Genomic DNA, 15,561 nt, shown 5'->3' with positions numbered 1-15,561 from the left:
TTGTGAATCTGTGCCTGGGCACCCATCCCATGCTTTAAAATACCCAATACCAGGTTAGAATTTGTGGCTCTGATATCTCTCCGACCCCCATCAGCAGATTGGCTGGGCCTGCTGAGCCAAAATGATTTTGCCTTTCCTGCCCCCCCCCTTTAAAAGTTGACCGGGAGGGAGTTCTTCAGGCTTCCACTCCCCTCCTCATCTCCCTGAGGTCTTGGGAAGGGGATCAAGCTACTGTTCCCTCTAAGTGGTACCTTTGAGGGGAATGCCAGGTACGGCTGCCAATTCTCTAATCGCATGGGGTGTTGTGGGACCCAGTAATAGCTTCCCCACCTCTAACATACGCATGGCAGCAGCGCTCTCTGCTCCCTGCTGCAGCCTCTGCTTCACTCCAGCTGCACTACAAATCCTAGAACCCCTTGCATGATTCACCCTGTTCCCCGCAGAACGGGAGCCCATAGCCTGACATGACAGCCCCTTCTGAAGCTGACAGCGTAGGAAGCAGCCAGCCAGTGCCTCACAATACTCCCTGGAAGAGAGGGAAAAGGAGCAAATGTTCACCCTTTTTAGCCTAGGTCCCAACTTAAGCTGACACACACACATTGGCCTCAGTCTAGCAAAGCACTTAAGCATGTACTTAACTTTAAGCACGTGAGTAAGTAAATGGGACTGCTTATGTGCTATACTGAATCAGGGACATGGTCTGCATGTCAGCTTAGGTTTGCAATGCCTGTTGGGATCCTTCAGGCTGAAAGCCACTAGATAAAACATAAGTGCTTTCATACAGAGAGGCTCACTGTCCTGTAGAAACCCCCCCACTTATTGATTCTCAAGCTCTCCTCCAGGTAACGCCAGTTTGGGGCATAGCAAGGGGAGCAAGCAGAGCTGCTTTGACATTGGTAGTCAATGCACTAATGAGCAAATCCTGCCTCCCTCCTGCGGTTGCAAGAGAACCACCAGAGTTCCTCAGTGGGGCAGGATTTTGCGAGCCCACAGTTAACGTTCACCCCCTGCCTACTACAGAGTCTAGATCCATGGAGGGTTCCCTGTAGACTAGCATACAGGCAAGCAGGGAGCACCAGGTGACCTTTGTGCTCCACAGACGCTTGAGGCTAAAGTGGTGGCTATTATTTATTTATATTAACGCCCAACTGAGATCAGGGCCACATTGTGCTATGTCTGCTGTACATTCACACTGTAAACGTCCATGCCCCAAATCTAAGTAGACGAGACAGACAAAGGAAGGATCATTAGCCACAGAGAGATTAAGGGATTTGCCAAGGGTTACACAGAAAATCCATGGCAGAGATAGAAATTGAAGCCAGATCTCCTGAGTCCCATGCCTGTGCCTGAACCACAAGACCACCCTTCCTCACTATAGGAAGGAACATGATTCTTTCCTGCTGCCCCCACCAGGGTTCCCACCACCTGCCCAGCAATTCAGGTTGGACACTGGTGGAACATGATTAGGGGCTCTCTCATTTGCTGTCTGTAATACTGATAAAGAAAAGCTGCCCGTACAGCAGCACCTTCTCTTGAGCCATTATTCAGCAGCTCCGAGAGCTGAAATCTGGATGAATTCCTTTATTTTGAAAAATTAATCTGTTGCTGTTCTACTGCAGCCATCAAAATTCACAAAGAACACCCCGTTATTTAAAATGCTGTTTTGAGTGCTTAGGGTAATGGCTAAAGTTTGTCTAGGTTAACGGACTCCTTTCAGATTTCGTCCTAAGTTCCATGTGCTGTGTCATCACATACTTATCAAAGCAGGTTTGTGGGTTTTTTTCCTTCCTTGAAGGAAGAAACAACATTCTGTTTTGTTAAACCCTTTTGGATATTTTCTGAATGTGACTAGTAAGCTGTTCCACTCATTGGACATGATTGCTCCCTGAACTACAATAAGGAGCTGTTCACACAGGAGCAAAAAGTGCAGCTTCTGTTTAAAAAAATTATAATCAGTTTAATGTTTTTATTTCAAGTTGCTTCCCTTTTCAGCCTCCCCTCTGCTCCATCTAGTTTCATGTGCTTCTGTGGGGGGGTCCTCTTGGGTTGTCTGCCATTACACTGTGATAAAGAGGGGTGGATGGTTCCCCAGCACCAGGTCACATAAATTCAGTTTAATTTGTTTCCGCCAGTATTGGTCAGCTCAGTGTTACAGGCCCCAAGGAAACGTCCTTGTACATAGGAGGGCACTTTAAAGGCATTTGCCCTCTCTTGAATGGAGAAGACCCACCAGGCAGCAGATCTATGGGTGCTTTAGAAAATCCCTCCAAAGGTTCAATGGAATGATAATGGGGAAGCATCACATTTTTGATTCACTGCAGAAGCTGCTTCCTGTGTCAAGCAGGCTTTCCAATGCCTTGATGCTGTTAACTAGAGCAGGCCTTTCAGAGCACCCATTGCTATGAAAAAGGAAAAGACAGTGGTCATTCGCACTGTGGCTAGACATAGAGTTGTCACCTCTACTCTTGTGTTTAGAAGTACCAAATCTTTTCCATACCAGCTTCATTTCTATTTTAACTCTCAGATCAAGCCTGGCAGCCAGATTCTCCACTGAAGTCAAATGAGCTGTTTTGATTTATACCAGCTGAGGATTCAGCCCCATGATCCTTTTAGGACATCAACACCTCCCCACCCTTTCCCATAGAGTAGCTGAAACAATTTGAAACTATCTGTTTTTTGGTAAAGGGAATTTCTATAAATTGTTTTAAATCATTGTTATGATTGTTTTAATCTCTCCTGGGGTTGCTCCTGAATGCACTTCAGGGACATCAAGAACCTGCTAAATGAGTAAATGGGCACAGAGACACACACTTGCATACATAAATCAGCGTTTGTGCATGCACTTGCAAGTATCTGTTTTGCATGTGCAAATGCAGATTATTTCAGTCACGTCTGTATTACTGCCTCCTAGTATTGGAAGCTTATTTTAAAGACCCTTTAAAAACGTGAACCTAAAGATGCAGAAGCCCATGTAAAGTCTGTAGTCAGTCCTAAATTCTGGGCATCATGTAAACAGGAAAAATCACCTATGCTTTTCCACAGAAGATACTAACAACAACTCTGTTGCATGTACAGCCTTTGTAACCCCATGGGCTTTGCATCTCTCTGCAGCAAACTCCAGGGCTGATTAAGGATGTTTGTTCTAAAGGGAGGCCTATGCAGAGCTCCATGGGCGAAAGGATGGTGTCTGTGATAAAAGGTTGGGAGGGAGAATGAAGGAATCATGGGAGAGGGATTTTCAGGGCTCCACCAGGGTCTTTGAGACCCCACAGTCAGCAAAAACAAGCAAGGAGCACGTCCTTGTTTGATAGAAGAAGTCCTAAACTTGTTTGATAGAGAAGTCAGCTCATTTTCCATTTTGAGCAGCTTATTTGAGCTGATTTTTTGAGCAGCTATACTTGTTTGATAGAGAAGTCCTAAACAAACAGAAAGCATCGTGGAATGATGAGAAAAGTGGTGTTTTTTTAGTTTGTTTCATGCCAGCACTAGGAAGAAGGGACCATGAATTGAAAATATAAGCTTAAAAAAAATTACTGAGGCAGAGCTCTTTGAGGAAATAAGTAGTGTAGAGGCCTGGAACAAAACCGCCTGCAGTTCAGGGGTGGGGGGAAATGAAAAACACTGAACCATTTAAAAGAAAACTAGCTGTTTTTCTTGTTAGAGGGACGGTTATTGAAGCATGCAGGGCTAGGAAAGCAGAAGAACCAGACCTTTGCAGAGGATTTCACAGGACATGGTGATTAAGATTAAGCTTTTAATCTTAAAAAGTAAAACAAAAACTAAGAGCCTGATCCAGATAACTTTACATGACTTAGCCTTACTCAGGCAAACAGTTCAACTGAAGTCAATGGGACTACTCATCTGAGTAAGGATTGCAGGACTGAGACCTTTGTGTCAGGAAGATGCACAGCACCCCTGCTACTTGGAACAAGGTTTAGAATTGAAAAGGAGAAGGATATATTTAGTGGGACTATCTATTTTTGCATGGTTTGGGTAGAATCATAATGTGTTTTTGTGACAGAGACCATCTGGACCAACACACGGGGGATTGAACCAAGGACTTCAGACCTAAACACAGGTGTCTCTCCAGCTTGAACTAAAAACATAAGAATGGCCATATTGGGTCAGACCAGTAGCCCAGTATCCTGTCTCCCACCAGTGCCAGATGCTTCAAAGGGAGTGAACAGAACATGGCAATTATCAAGTGATCCATCCCCTGTTGTCCAGTCCCAGCATCTGGCAATCAGAGAGACTGCCTAAAAGCCATAATAAAACCATATCATCTGTGGATTGGACAGAGAGGGGGACACGTAGCACATCCTGACCAGTGAATTACACTTCTTTTCATCTTTGACCCCACATCTGTTTCTTCTTTCTTATCCCTGCCCCGTCCCCATCTTGCTTCAGCCCTCCCCCTCTTTCCTCCCAAACAGAAATTAGTAAAAATTATTCAACCCCACCCTCCTACCGGTTTGGGGGTTGAATAAAATGAGACCCAGATCCTGGGTATGGTTTAGCAAAACTGAAATCTAACCAACCAGGTTATGCAGAATGAAACCATTGCAGATTCAGCCCTTCTCTAGAGAACTGAGCCGAACCTGGAACCATTTATTTGACTGTCTCCCAAACTTCGGGGCTTTGGAGAAAATGAGACCTGGACCCTGAGTTTTGGCTTGCCCAATTCTGAATGTCTCTGTTCCCCTACCAACAAATCACTACGAATACCTATAATGTTAATACCAAATATCTTGCCTTAGGGACTCCTGCCTTCTTGTTAACTCTTCCTCCCTCTTACCGAATGACTTGCCTGCCCAGTATGATGGGGACACACTGTAACTACACAGTTAACATGGGAGTTGTGTAACATGGGGTCTAGTGTAAAATCATGGAACAGCTCCGTTTTACTCAATGGAACAAAACAGCATTTTTCATGAGAACTTGGAAGGTTTTAATGATACATCTTGTAAGATTTCACACAGGGACAAGGAAATCACTAGGAATCTAAGGGGGAAGCAACAAAAAAATCCTTCAGGCCTCCTCCACGCTTTAGTACGTGGAGCGGTAAGGTTTTCCAAGGGCGTGGGGGTCAGCGTCGTTGTGCATGCCACTTCGTGTGCTGTATTTGTCGTTACTCGTTTGAATCTGCCTCTCCCGTTCAGGTGTTCCCCCAGCAAGTGGCACTGGCTCTCTGCAGATCTATCTAATTGACATCAATGATAACGCGCCTGAGCTTCTGCCAAAGGAGGCGCAGATCTGTGAAAAGCCAAACCTGAATGTCATCAACATAACAGCCGCAGATGCTGACATCGATCCAAATGTTGGACCCTTTGTCTTTGAGCTGCCAAGTGTGCCATCTGCAGTCAGGAAGAACTGGACCATAACAAGGCTAAATGGTAAATGGGGCGGGCAATCCTGAGGACACTTGGAATCCTGTGCACTAATGAGGACCGCGTACAGTTGCAAACTTCCCTGCTTCTTTGTCTGATTTTTTTAAGCACATTATGTCAAGCATTATAGACAAGATAGCTAATCAGAAATGATTTGTATCAGACCTGTAGCATAATTCTAAGAGCTTTGGCACTTGGCTTTTTTAATGCAGTTCATAATTATGAACAGTTATCAGGACTGAACTGGGTATAAATCATCCGTGATGGCCAAGGGGAAAAAAAGCTATTATCAGTCTTCCTTATGTTCCAGTGTAATTGTCATGAGCCACAATCACGATCAATGTTCATTTCTCTGACCATAATTGCTTAAAGGCAGCCTTTTAATTTACCATGGAACCAGGCGGGCTAGGTAAGTGTGAAGATTACCAGTATGTGCAGGATTTTTAAATAGCGGCATGCAACCTCAGTTGGCTCTACTTGGCCCACTTACTGGCGGTTTCAGCGTTGAAGGAAAGGAATGGACGTGTCGTGGAAACCGAACTACCCTCTTGTCTTAAAAGCTGATCCCTTCAGGCCAGGTTTGAGACACTCTGCCAGGGTGGCATGAGAAAGCTGCTTGTTCAGTGGCTGAAAAGAGGGATTCAGACTTGGCCTACACTTAAAAGTTAGGGCGACATAGTTGGTCAGGGTGTGAGAAAACACACACACCTCCAGTGCCATAGCTCTGCTGGCCTAACCCCCAGTGTAGACACAGCTGTGTCAACAGAAGAATGCCTCTGTCTATGCAACCACTGTTGCTTGGGGATGTGCTGTTGCACAGTGACAGAAAAACCCCTTCCATGGGTGTAGGTTGTGTCTACACTATGGGTTACGCCGGCATAGCTACGGCACCATACCTATGCTGGTGTAGTCTCCATAGCGTAGACATCATCTCAGTCTCCTAACCTGCCAATCCAGCACCTCTCGCAGTCATTACATGTGTAGCAATAGGAAGGAAAGGCAGGAAGAAATAAAATGACTGGATAGGGCTGTGCAAAAATATTGGGGCAGGAGAATATATGAGCAGAGCCCGAGCATAGTGACCCTGTTACAGCCCAGAACTGGGGAGGTGCAAAGGCATTTTACCACTGATATCCCAAATCTGGCCAGCTAATTTTCAACATTATCATACGTGCTTCACTAGTTCCTTGCCATCAGTTTTTAAATTCAAGCAACTGACCACTGGTTTTCTAACGACATCAAGCTGGATTAATAGTATAGGGAACTGGCATTACTTTGAAATGAAGCATGCGTGACGCATCTTGTTCACCCTGTTAGTCTTGGCAGGCTGACCATTCAACAAGACTTCAGGAAAACAGTCTGGTGCTCAAGTGGTTCAGATGTGGAGTAGGGTGTTGTAGCCTGGTTAGACTTTTTTTCACTGAGCTAATCTGAGAGTGGAGTTTCCAATATATTAATACCGTTTTTAGCACCTCTGTCAGAGCTGCCGTCAGTTTTGTCTGTTTCTGTTGCCCCCAGGTGACTATGCCCAGCTCAGTTTGAGAATAATGTATCTGGAGGCTGGCGTGTATGATGTCCCAATTGTCGTGACGGATTCAGGGAACCCTCCCTTGTACAACACTTCCATCATTAAAGTGAAGGTGTGTCCATGTGACGAGAATGGAGACTGCACTACCATCGGGGCCGTCGCTGCCGCTGGACTGGGAACAGGTGCCATCATAGCGATCTTGATATGCATCATTATTTTACTAAGTAAGTGTTGCAGCAGGTAACACGTGTGCAGAAATCTTAAGCCAGAATCATTCTGATTGAAATGGAAGGTTTATGAGCAGATCCCCCCGGTAGATCACAGAGCAACCAAATTCCATTCTCTCCTAGAGATTTGACTGATTGACTGCACTGTAACAATTCAGCTGCGGCCAAGAAAATGGGCCATAAAGCCAGGACTGTCATTTAAGGTGGCATAGTCTCCTTTTAAGTTAGCAGCTGCATCATCAAACAATATGAGAAGCAACAGGTTGGAAGCAAACTCTTGTGCAAAATATTTACAGTGAATCATGGTCCAAGTGATGCTGTACTTTGGACTCCTTTATTATTTATTTATGTATTATAGAGAATTGGTACCTGAGCAAAACAGAAAATATTTGGTGCCGAGCAGCCCACTCAAAACACCTCTGTGTCCATCCTTCTGCCAGGTTACCCTTATGTGACATTGTTTCTGGAAATGCTGTTGGCAAAAGAGGTACACCTAGGAGTGATGTACAAGCGTTAGTGTTCCACTTCCCTTCCTGCCCGCCTCCTCCCTAGTCTCACTCTTATATGCTAATCTTTCAAGATGCATACCAGCTTCATACAAAGGGTGGAAGGTGCAGACCAGATTGCTGGTGATTCATTCTTTTGCATTCAAACCGCCATCACTAAAATGTAAGCAGAATGGACTGAATCACTAACACACAACATTTTGATCCAGATCCTTAATGATACTTAAGTCTCTGTCTGCCCCGTTAGGCGCCTACGTCCATCATTTAGGTGTCACTTATATTTTCAAAGCTGCTGTCACCTAATCCTGGAGGCACCTAAGACAGCTAGGTACATAACATTCCTCCAGTCATCATTCGCAAGCCACTGAAGTGCTGATGCCACTCCCCAGCTAATGAGTCTCTCGGAGCCCTGGTTCAAGATGAAGCCCCCTGGGCTCTGAAGTCAGATTCTCAAACCAGGCAGGGGAACATCTGTCTTGTCAGCCAGACCCAATCCTACAGGTGTGCACTCAGAGCACACCCAACACCCATTACTTGCCAGCATCAGCAGAGGCAGGCCACCAATAGTTGGAGAGTCCGCAGAGCACCTGCCCAAAAGATGCAGGCAGCAAAGAGAAATGTACGGTGAACATGAGAGAGCTATTCAGTGTGAGCAAGAGACAGAGAGAGGGAGTCGGATTAGACTACTTGGCCCAGAATTTTACAGGTATTTAGGTGTTGTGCTATTCAGTATTGCAACACCTAACTAATTTAGGAGACTAAATCTCATTTTTCAAAAGCTGAAGTCCCACTGTCTTTCAGTGAGGGGCTCCTAAGTGCCTAAATCACTTTTGAAAATGAGACTTAGGCACCTAACTCAGTTAGGCTGAATGAAGCAACACCTAAATACCTGTAGAAATCTTGATTTCTGTCTACTATCATTTACTTCTCATGCAAGCTAACCACCTTCATTCATTTGCAAAGTTATAGTTTTTATGGATGGTTCTAGGGATGGTAAAAATAGAGTTCTGTCATTGTGTTCTCTTCTAATTCAGGTTCTCGAACAGCCCTTACCATTGTAGTATCTGAGCACAGTTTCATACTGTCAGCAAGAAGCATTTGCTATTCACAGGCTTGCTGAAAGAGTTGAGAGAGGCTGTATCACAGTGGTTTAAGGGGAAGATGCCCTGTTTCTAGCAGCACCGTCATTCCTGGGCTTTCATGAGCACTAACATTAACTGAATGTATACACATTTAAAAATAAAAATGATATCATTATAACTTCAAGCAGGAGTTGGCACAGTAGGGACGGATAAAAAGAAGCACTGAAATGTACAATGAGGTAAATATTCATCAGGAAACGCAGGATGAAACTGTGGGACTCCCATTAAAGTTAATGGGAGTTCTGGTGCTAAATCACGCTTAATATTTACCCCCAATGTGTTTAAATGGAGAGCAGGCAGAGCAACTGATGCTGTGAATGCTGCCTAATATATATATGCTATGGTACATTAGGAGAGTGGGATACCATTGGCCATACACTCAACCCTCTAGGGCTTGAGTTTCAATGATGGGAGCACACAGTTGTATATATAATTTATACATGCAAATGCCAAGGTGGAGCATTAAAGCAGGGGATTTGCATCTGCACATGCCCAGCTATGCAGCTAACTGTCCATGTGGGCATGGGGAAAAGTCTCATGAAAGTGTGGTAGTTGTAGAATAAAATGTGATGCACATTTGTCACACTCATCTCTGAAAATCTGTGCCTTATTATTTACACAGGGTACAAAGGGTTATCTGGTCCCTACATCTACATTTTTAATGCTTTTTTATGGCCACCTCTTCCAACATAAACATAAGCTGCAAGTCCTGGGGGAGCTACCCCTGCATTTGCACATAGTGACAGGCAGTGGTGTGTCCAGGCACAGTGCGTGTCCAGGCACAGCGTGATTGTCCGTTGTAATAAGCAGGTGTGGTTTTTGCAGTTGCGTGATGTGTTGGCGTAGGCAGGCCCGATTTAAGCCCCATCAGATGAAATGTTGGCCTTTAGTGTTAGTCGCTAAGGTGCCACAAGTACTCCTTTTTATAAAAAAGAATGAGAGCATAGTAAAACTTTGTAAAACAGAAGTAACAGAAGCAACAGACCACAAGGCTTCCTTTTGCTGCCTCTTGTATAAATCCAGCTCGAAAGTGTGATTTAAACACTTGAAAATTCTATTGACTAAAATTAACTTCAGCTGACAGACTCTTGATTTAAGATATTCCTTTTTCATTGTCAGATACATTAGCCCATTTTAAATTATGGTTTTTATTACAAAAGCTTATTTTTACATTCATTGTCATTCTAATTGACTTCTTTAATGTTCAAGAGCTGCAAAGGCCTCTATCAAGGATGAAGAATGTAATTTGTGATGAGAAGAGCTTTTCAGTTACATTGTCCTACTGTCTCACCTTTTTATTTTTAAAGATATATTTTACACTGTGGCTTCTGAACGATGGTGTGGGAAAAGGCACATGTGATTTTTTTGCTCCGTAATTCCATTCTGGAGTCAGACAGGTCAGGCTTTATAAGGCAGACCAAGCAATAGGATACACTAGCTGCAGGAGCGGATTTACCATGAACAAAACTGTGCGGTGGCACAGGGCACCCAATGATGTGGGGGGGCCCCCAAAATACAGGACAAATATCCTGCATGCCATGGCCGGTGGTCCCACACTGCTCCCAGAAGCAGCCAGCTGCTGGCATGTCTCTGCACGCCCCTGGTGGGGGCGGGGCAGGAGGAGGAGGGAGGCGGCTCCATGCGCTGCCCCTGTCCCAGGCAGTGCATGGAGATCCGCTGCCCCCCTCCCTCCAAGGGGTGTACAGAGTTGTGCCAGCAGCAGGGCTAAGGCAGGTCCCTGCCCACTCTGCCTCCCTTCCTTCCTCAACGCCACTTCACTCCCGGAAGCGGCCAGCATGTTCCTGCGGACTCCACAGCTCCCATTGGCTGTGGGGGCAGCGGCACACAGAGACCGCCCCAGCCCACCCCGCCTAGGAGCCGCTGCCAGAGGAGCGTCTGTGCCCTTTGCTTTGGGAGTCAGGTCACCCGAGATAAGCACCGCCCCCCTGCCTCTCTCCCGTACCCCAACCCCCTGCCCCAGTCCAGAGCCTGCATTCTGCACCTAAACTTCCTCCCAGAGCCTGCCCTCCACACACCCCTCTAGTACCCCAACCCCCGCCCCAATCCAGATACCTCACTTTATTTTCATTTACTTCCCATTACTACAAGAGAATGTTCTTTTCTTGGCTGGGTCCCGAGGGGGTGGGGGCTGAAAATGAAGCTGCGCACAGGACCCCACTAACTCTAAATTCGCCACTGACTAGCTGAATAGGATACACTAGCTGTGGTTTCAAGTATCAGAGGGGTAGCCGTGCTAGTCTGGATCTGTAAAAGCGGCAAAGAGTCCTGTGGCCCCTTATAGACTAACAGACGTTTTGGAGCATGAGCTTTCGTGGGTGAATCCGATGAAGTGGGTATTCACCCACGAAAGCTTATGCTCCAATACGTCTGTTAGTCTATAAGGGGCCACAGGACTCGTTGTAGCTGTGGTTGCAAGTGGTAGAAAGTTTCTTTCTTTTACCTTGGTGCAATGTTTTTTTCCCTTCATACCTGACGTATTAGCTGCCAGGATAACACACCTGAGGAAAGAACTATGCAATAAAAAATTGTGAAGGGTGAAGACAATAGATTTCAAGAAAAACTACATGCAGAGTTAAAATGGATCTAGCAGCAGTAATACTGCTTCCCATTCTGTCGGGTGAATAAAAGGACTGAGAGAGAGAGAACGCACGACGTCTGCTATTGACACTTTGAGGTCTTTTTTTCAAGGTAGCTGTAAAGGCATTAATGGCACCGTTTTTCCAAAAACTCGATGGAAAAGTAGCATTAAAAAAAAAAAACCCTGCTACCATTATAATATTTTCTTTGCGTGCCAGGCAGGAAGCTTGTTGTGAGAGACTGGAAAAATGACTTGAGTCATCTGCTAAATAGTCAAGAGGTTTTACATGAGAGATAAGAGTTACCTTTTTTTTCAAATTTTTCTTTTACTCCAGAATAGATCTAGGATACGCTGTAAAGAAATGCAGAATGATCTGAAAACAGTTCTGTTAGCTAGCAGGCAGGGATGGCAGCCCGTTGGCACACAATGGCAGTAATTAGTTGTCCAGTCCTCTTCTATTCACTTCAGTGAATTCTTGTTCGGTATAAATACTGTAGCACTCAGAAGAAAAGAAAGAGGAAGAACTCCAAGCTTCCTAACCACTTTAGATGAAAGGACATCGGATATCTCACCTTGATTGCAAGTCCCTTGGAGTCTGCACAGCCCAAGTTTGTCTCATTTTCCCTCTTGTGTTCAGGGAAGTGATGCTGAGACACCATGAGGAGACAAGGAGCAAAAATGTTTTAAAAACCACAGCGAGACACAGCAAAATATGAAATGTTCATTCCCATTGTTCAGCTAAATACCCGGGGAGAGCTAGAGCCTCCAAACAGAATTTGAAAACCCTGCATTCTCCCTGCAGGTGTCTCTTCACTTGGAAAGAGATGTGTTCTTAAGGCGAGTTAGCTAATATGTAGGAAGAACATGAGGTAAAATCTTAGTGATGACAAGGTGATCTGTGATTTTAATATGAGTTAGCCGGGTGAGGCAAAGACTATAGGGACCCTAGGGTGTATCTGAGTCTGCTAACTCATGTTAAAACTACAAGCTGCCTTGTCTTCACTAGGATTTTACCGCATACTAGTTAGCACGTTAGCTATCACCAGTTAAAAACACATTTTTTCCTAGTGAAAATAATGCGACAGAGCCATAATCTGATTGTTCTTTTCTCAGCTGTATATCAGTTATTCAAGTAAAAACTAGAATAACGATGAAATTTTTTTAAAGCTAACAACAAGAGAGTTGCATTACCTAGTGTTAGTGGAGACCTGGGAGAGTCCTTACTGCTGCTAATGTGTCTCACTCTGTTAGCCTTTTTGGAAAGTTCAGCCCCTGGGAGATGGGGCTTTGAAGAACAAGGTTACAGAGCTTGGAAGCTAGCATCGTGTTTGTGTAACGCTGTTTAAGTGGCAAACATCTTCCTGTGATTTAAGAATGATTTACCTACCTATGTCACTGTAGCATCTGAACCAGGGAGATTAACTACAACCTGGCCAGGGCTGGCCTTACCATGAGGCAAACTGAGGCGGCCGCCTTAGGTGCCAGACTGTGGGGGGGACGCCACTAAGACCCGGAGTGTAGAAAATTGTGTCTGCTCCTGGTGCATGTATTCTCTCTGCTCTAGATGCACAGAAGTTGACTTCTTTAACCAGGTGCTAGATTGTGCAATACAGTCTGTTGAAGAACTTTTCATGCAACTCAAGGAACACAGCAGTATATTTGGGATGTTGTATGATATTTCCAAACTCCTCACTATATCTGAAGAAGACCTACACCAGCAATGCAGGGCACTAGAGACAGTGTTGACACATGATGACATGCGCGCTATTGATGCGAGTGATTTAGGTGATGAACTGAAAGCCCTTTCAAGATACATTTCAGCAGGATCAACTCCAAAGGCTGTTCTGGAATATACGTGCACAAATAAGATGACCACCCTCTTTCCAAATGCTTTTGTTTCTCTGCGCATACTTCTAACACTTCCTGTAACAGTTGCCAGTGGAGAAAGCAGCTTCTCCAACCTGAAGTTAATAAAATTACAGCTACGCTTCACAATGACACAGGAGAGGCTGGTCGGCCTTGCAACCATCTCAACGGCATGAGCTGGCCCAGACTGTGGACCTTCAGGAAGCAAATCTTTGCAACCAAGAAGGCATGGAAAGCACCACTTTGATTATTCAAACAGATAAAAATGCCAGTGTTAACTATGACAGGTTTCAGAGTAGCAGCCGTGTTAGTCTGTATTCGCAAAAAGAAAAGGAGGACTTGTGGCACCTTAGAGACTAACCACTTTATTTGAGCATAAGCTTTCGTGAGCTACAGCTCACTTCATTGGATGCATTCAGTGGAAAATACAGTGAGGAGATTTATATACACACAGAACATGAAAAAATGGGTGTTTACTATGCAGACAAGAAAAGTTACATTTGCTGTTCAGGCATTTGAAAGTTAAGTGTTACTTAAAATTTTTGAACAAGGCATTTTAATTTATTAGTTCTCCTTTAGGGTAGGTAGCAGAGCAGTACCATGAGAGGAGTAGAACAGGAAGAAGGCAGAATTGAGATCTTTCAATGTTTTGGCCCAAGTGAGGAGGCATGGGGGCGTCATTTGAGCTCCCCGCCTCAGGTGCCAAAACGTTGTGGGCCAGCCCTGAGCCTGGTATATAAAAACTGATGCCTCAAGGACTTAGCTCTGTGTTACCAGACTTGGTCTTGCACTCCCTTGTGCTGCGAAACCCAGCACCACTCCCTGAAAGGATTTGAAAGATCCTTAGAACCATTCTCCAAGCAGGCACCAAAAAGCATATCTGAATGCTTTAGTTAATGTGATTTTGGAAATATAGAAAGCCCCCTTCCCCCTCCACCCCCACATAAAAAGAGTGAGAATGAGTCCAAATTGAATTATGTGGACTAAAGTTATCCACCCCATTACATCCCTTCTGAGTAAATTGCAGATCATTAAGAGGGAAGAAAGATCACAGCAGTGTCGTCTTATAAACTCAAAGGGCATTATTGTTCTGCCACTGAAAATCACCCCCTCGTGAAAGTGCTCGGCATTAGACTGTGGCTTGGTTGCTTCTTAACATCTTGATGCCCCTTTCCTTGTTCCTTCATCCTTCAGTTCTTGCAGTCACTTGCATTTTAGAATAAATGCTTGGAGAACACTACTGTTCTCCCATTTTCTGTTCATTTTCTTTTGGATTATGCATGTGGCTCCTTTCAGCCTTGGCCTCAATCAACATGCTTAAAGGAATATGGGTAGCAAAGAGCTGTTGGGGGAATCTACACCTCCCCATCCCTTTTATATTCTTAACATGCAATAACAGGTAAGAATTGCATGAAGCTTACTAGTAGAATGTAAGTATTCTTCCTCAATCATATTGGGATTTGTAATCCATGCTAAAAGTTACTGCATTTGCAATTTATTCCAGGCTTGTTTGGTTAAAAATTACACCTTGAAACATTCAGAGGATTCTAGCAATTGAGGTATTGGGTGACATTTGTTGTGCTGATTTTGGCGGCTTGCTGAAGCTGTTCCATTTTGTATAAAATTCTTCAATGGTCATAGCGCCAGAGAAAGAGAATAAGAATGATGCTATCACACAGCGGTGAGGGCACTTATGGTGAGGGGAGTGGGGGAGACCCTGGGGCCAGTCCCTGCTCCTCTGGATATTTAATTACTTATACAAAGTGGAGCAGCTTCAACAGGACAGCCTGGAAGATATCCGTCTATAGCCTGTTTGGGGCACTCACCTGGGAAGGGAGAAACCTGAGTTCCAGCCCTTGTTCTAGAGTGGGCATCTGAAACTGACTGTCCCACATCTCAGGAGAAAGCCCTAGCCACTGGGCTATTGAGTAAAAGGGGTTTGCACCTTGTGAATTTAGCCCTTCATTTGCTTTGGTTTTATTTAAAATACCTGAAATGAATAATTTCATTCAACCAGGAATATAATTTTTCTGATATTTTTGATTAACAAAATATGCTCAAAAGTTTGGGTTTCCGTTCCGCCCATAATGATTTTTCTTTTCCGTTTTTTGGAACTACCAGTAAACCCAAAAGTCAGCCGTGCCCCCAGCTCTATTTACCACAGCATTAACCGCTAACACTGCTATAAATGTAGCCTTAACAAAATGGAACTAATAGCACAGAGATGGTACATACCTCTGCTGCTTCTGGGTGAATAAATCAGGATGTAGCTCTTTGTTAGGGAAGCGGGGGAGGGGAGAGGTTAG

General features: G+C 44.6%; 1 protein-coding gene across 6 annotated transcripts in view; it reads left to right on the top strand.

The window, feature by feature from the left end:
- CDH4 (cadherin 4) overlaps positions 1 to 15,561 on the top strand; it is a 671,722-nt gene that overhangs the window by 642,575 nt on the left and 13,586 nt on the right. For all 6 annotated transcript variants that reach the window (XM_075118731.1, XM_075118732.1, XM_075118733.1 and 3 more), the window contains 2 exons: positions 5,160 to 5,393; positions 6,906 to 7,139. In XM_075118731.1, the coding sequence (XP_074974832.1) occupies positions 5,160 to 5,393; positions 6,906 to 7,139 (468 nt within the window). The remainder of the gene's footprint in view (positions 1 to 5,159; positions 5,394 to 6,905; positions 7,140 to 15,561) is intronic.

The sequence above is a fragment of the Caretta caretta genome, chromosome 13 (assembly GCF_965140235.1).
Source record: "Caretta caretta isolate rCarCar2 chromosome 13, rCarCar1.hap1, whole genome shotgun sequence".
NCBI classification, from domain to species: Eukaryota; Metazoa; Chordata; order Testudines; family Cheloniidae; genus Caretta; species Caretta caretta.
Note: the sequence above shows the minus strand (reverse complement) of the source record. Positions and strands in the feature narration are given on the sequence as shown.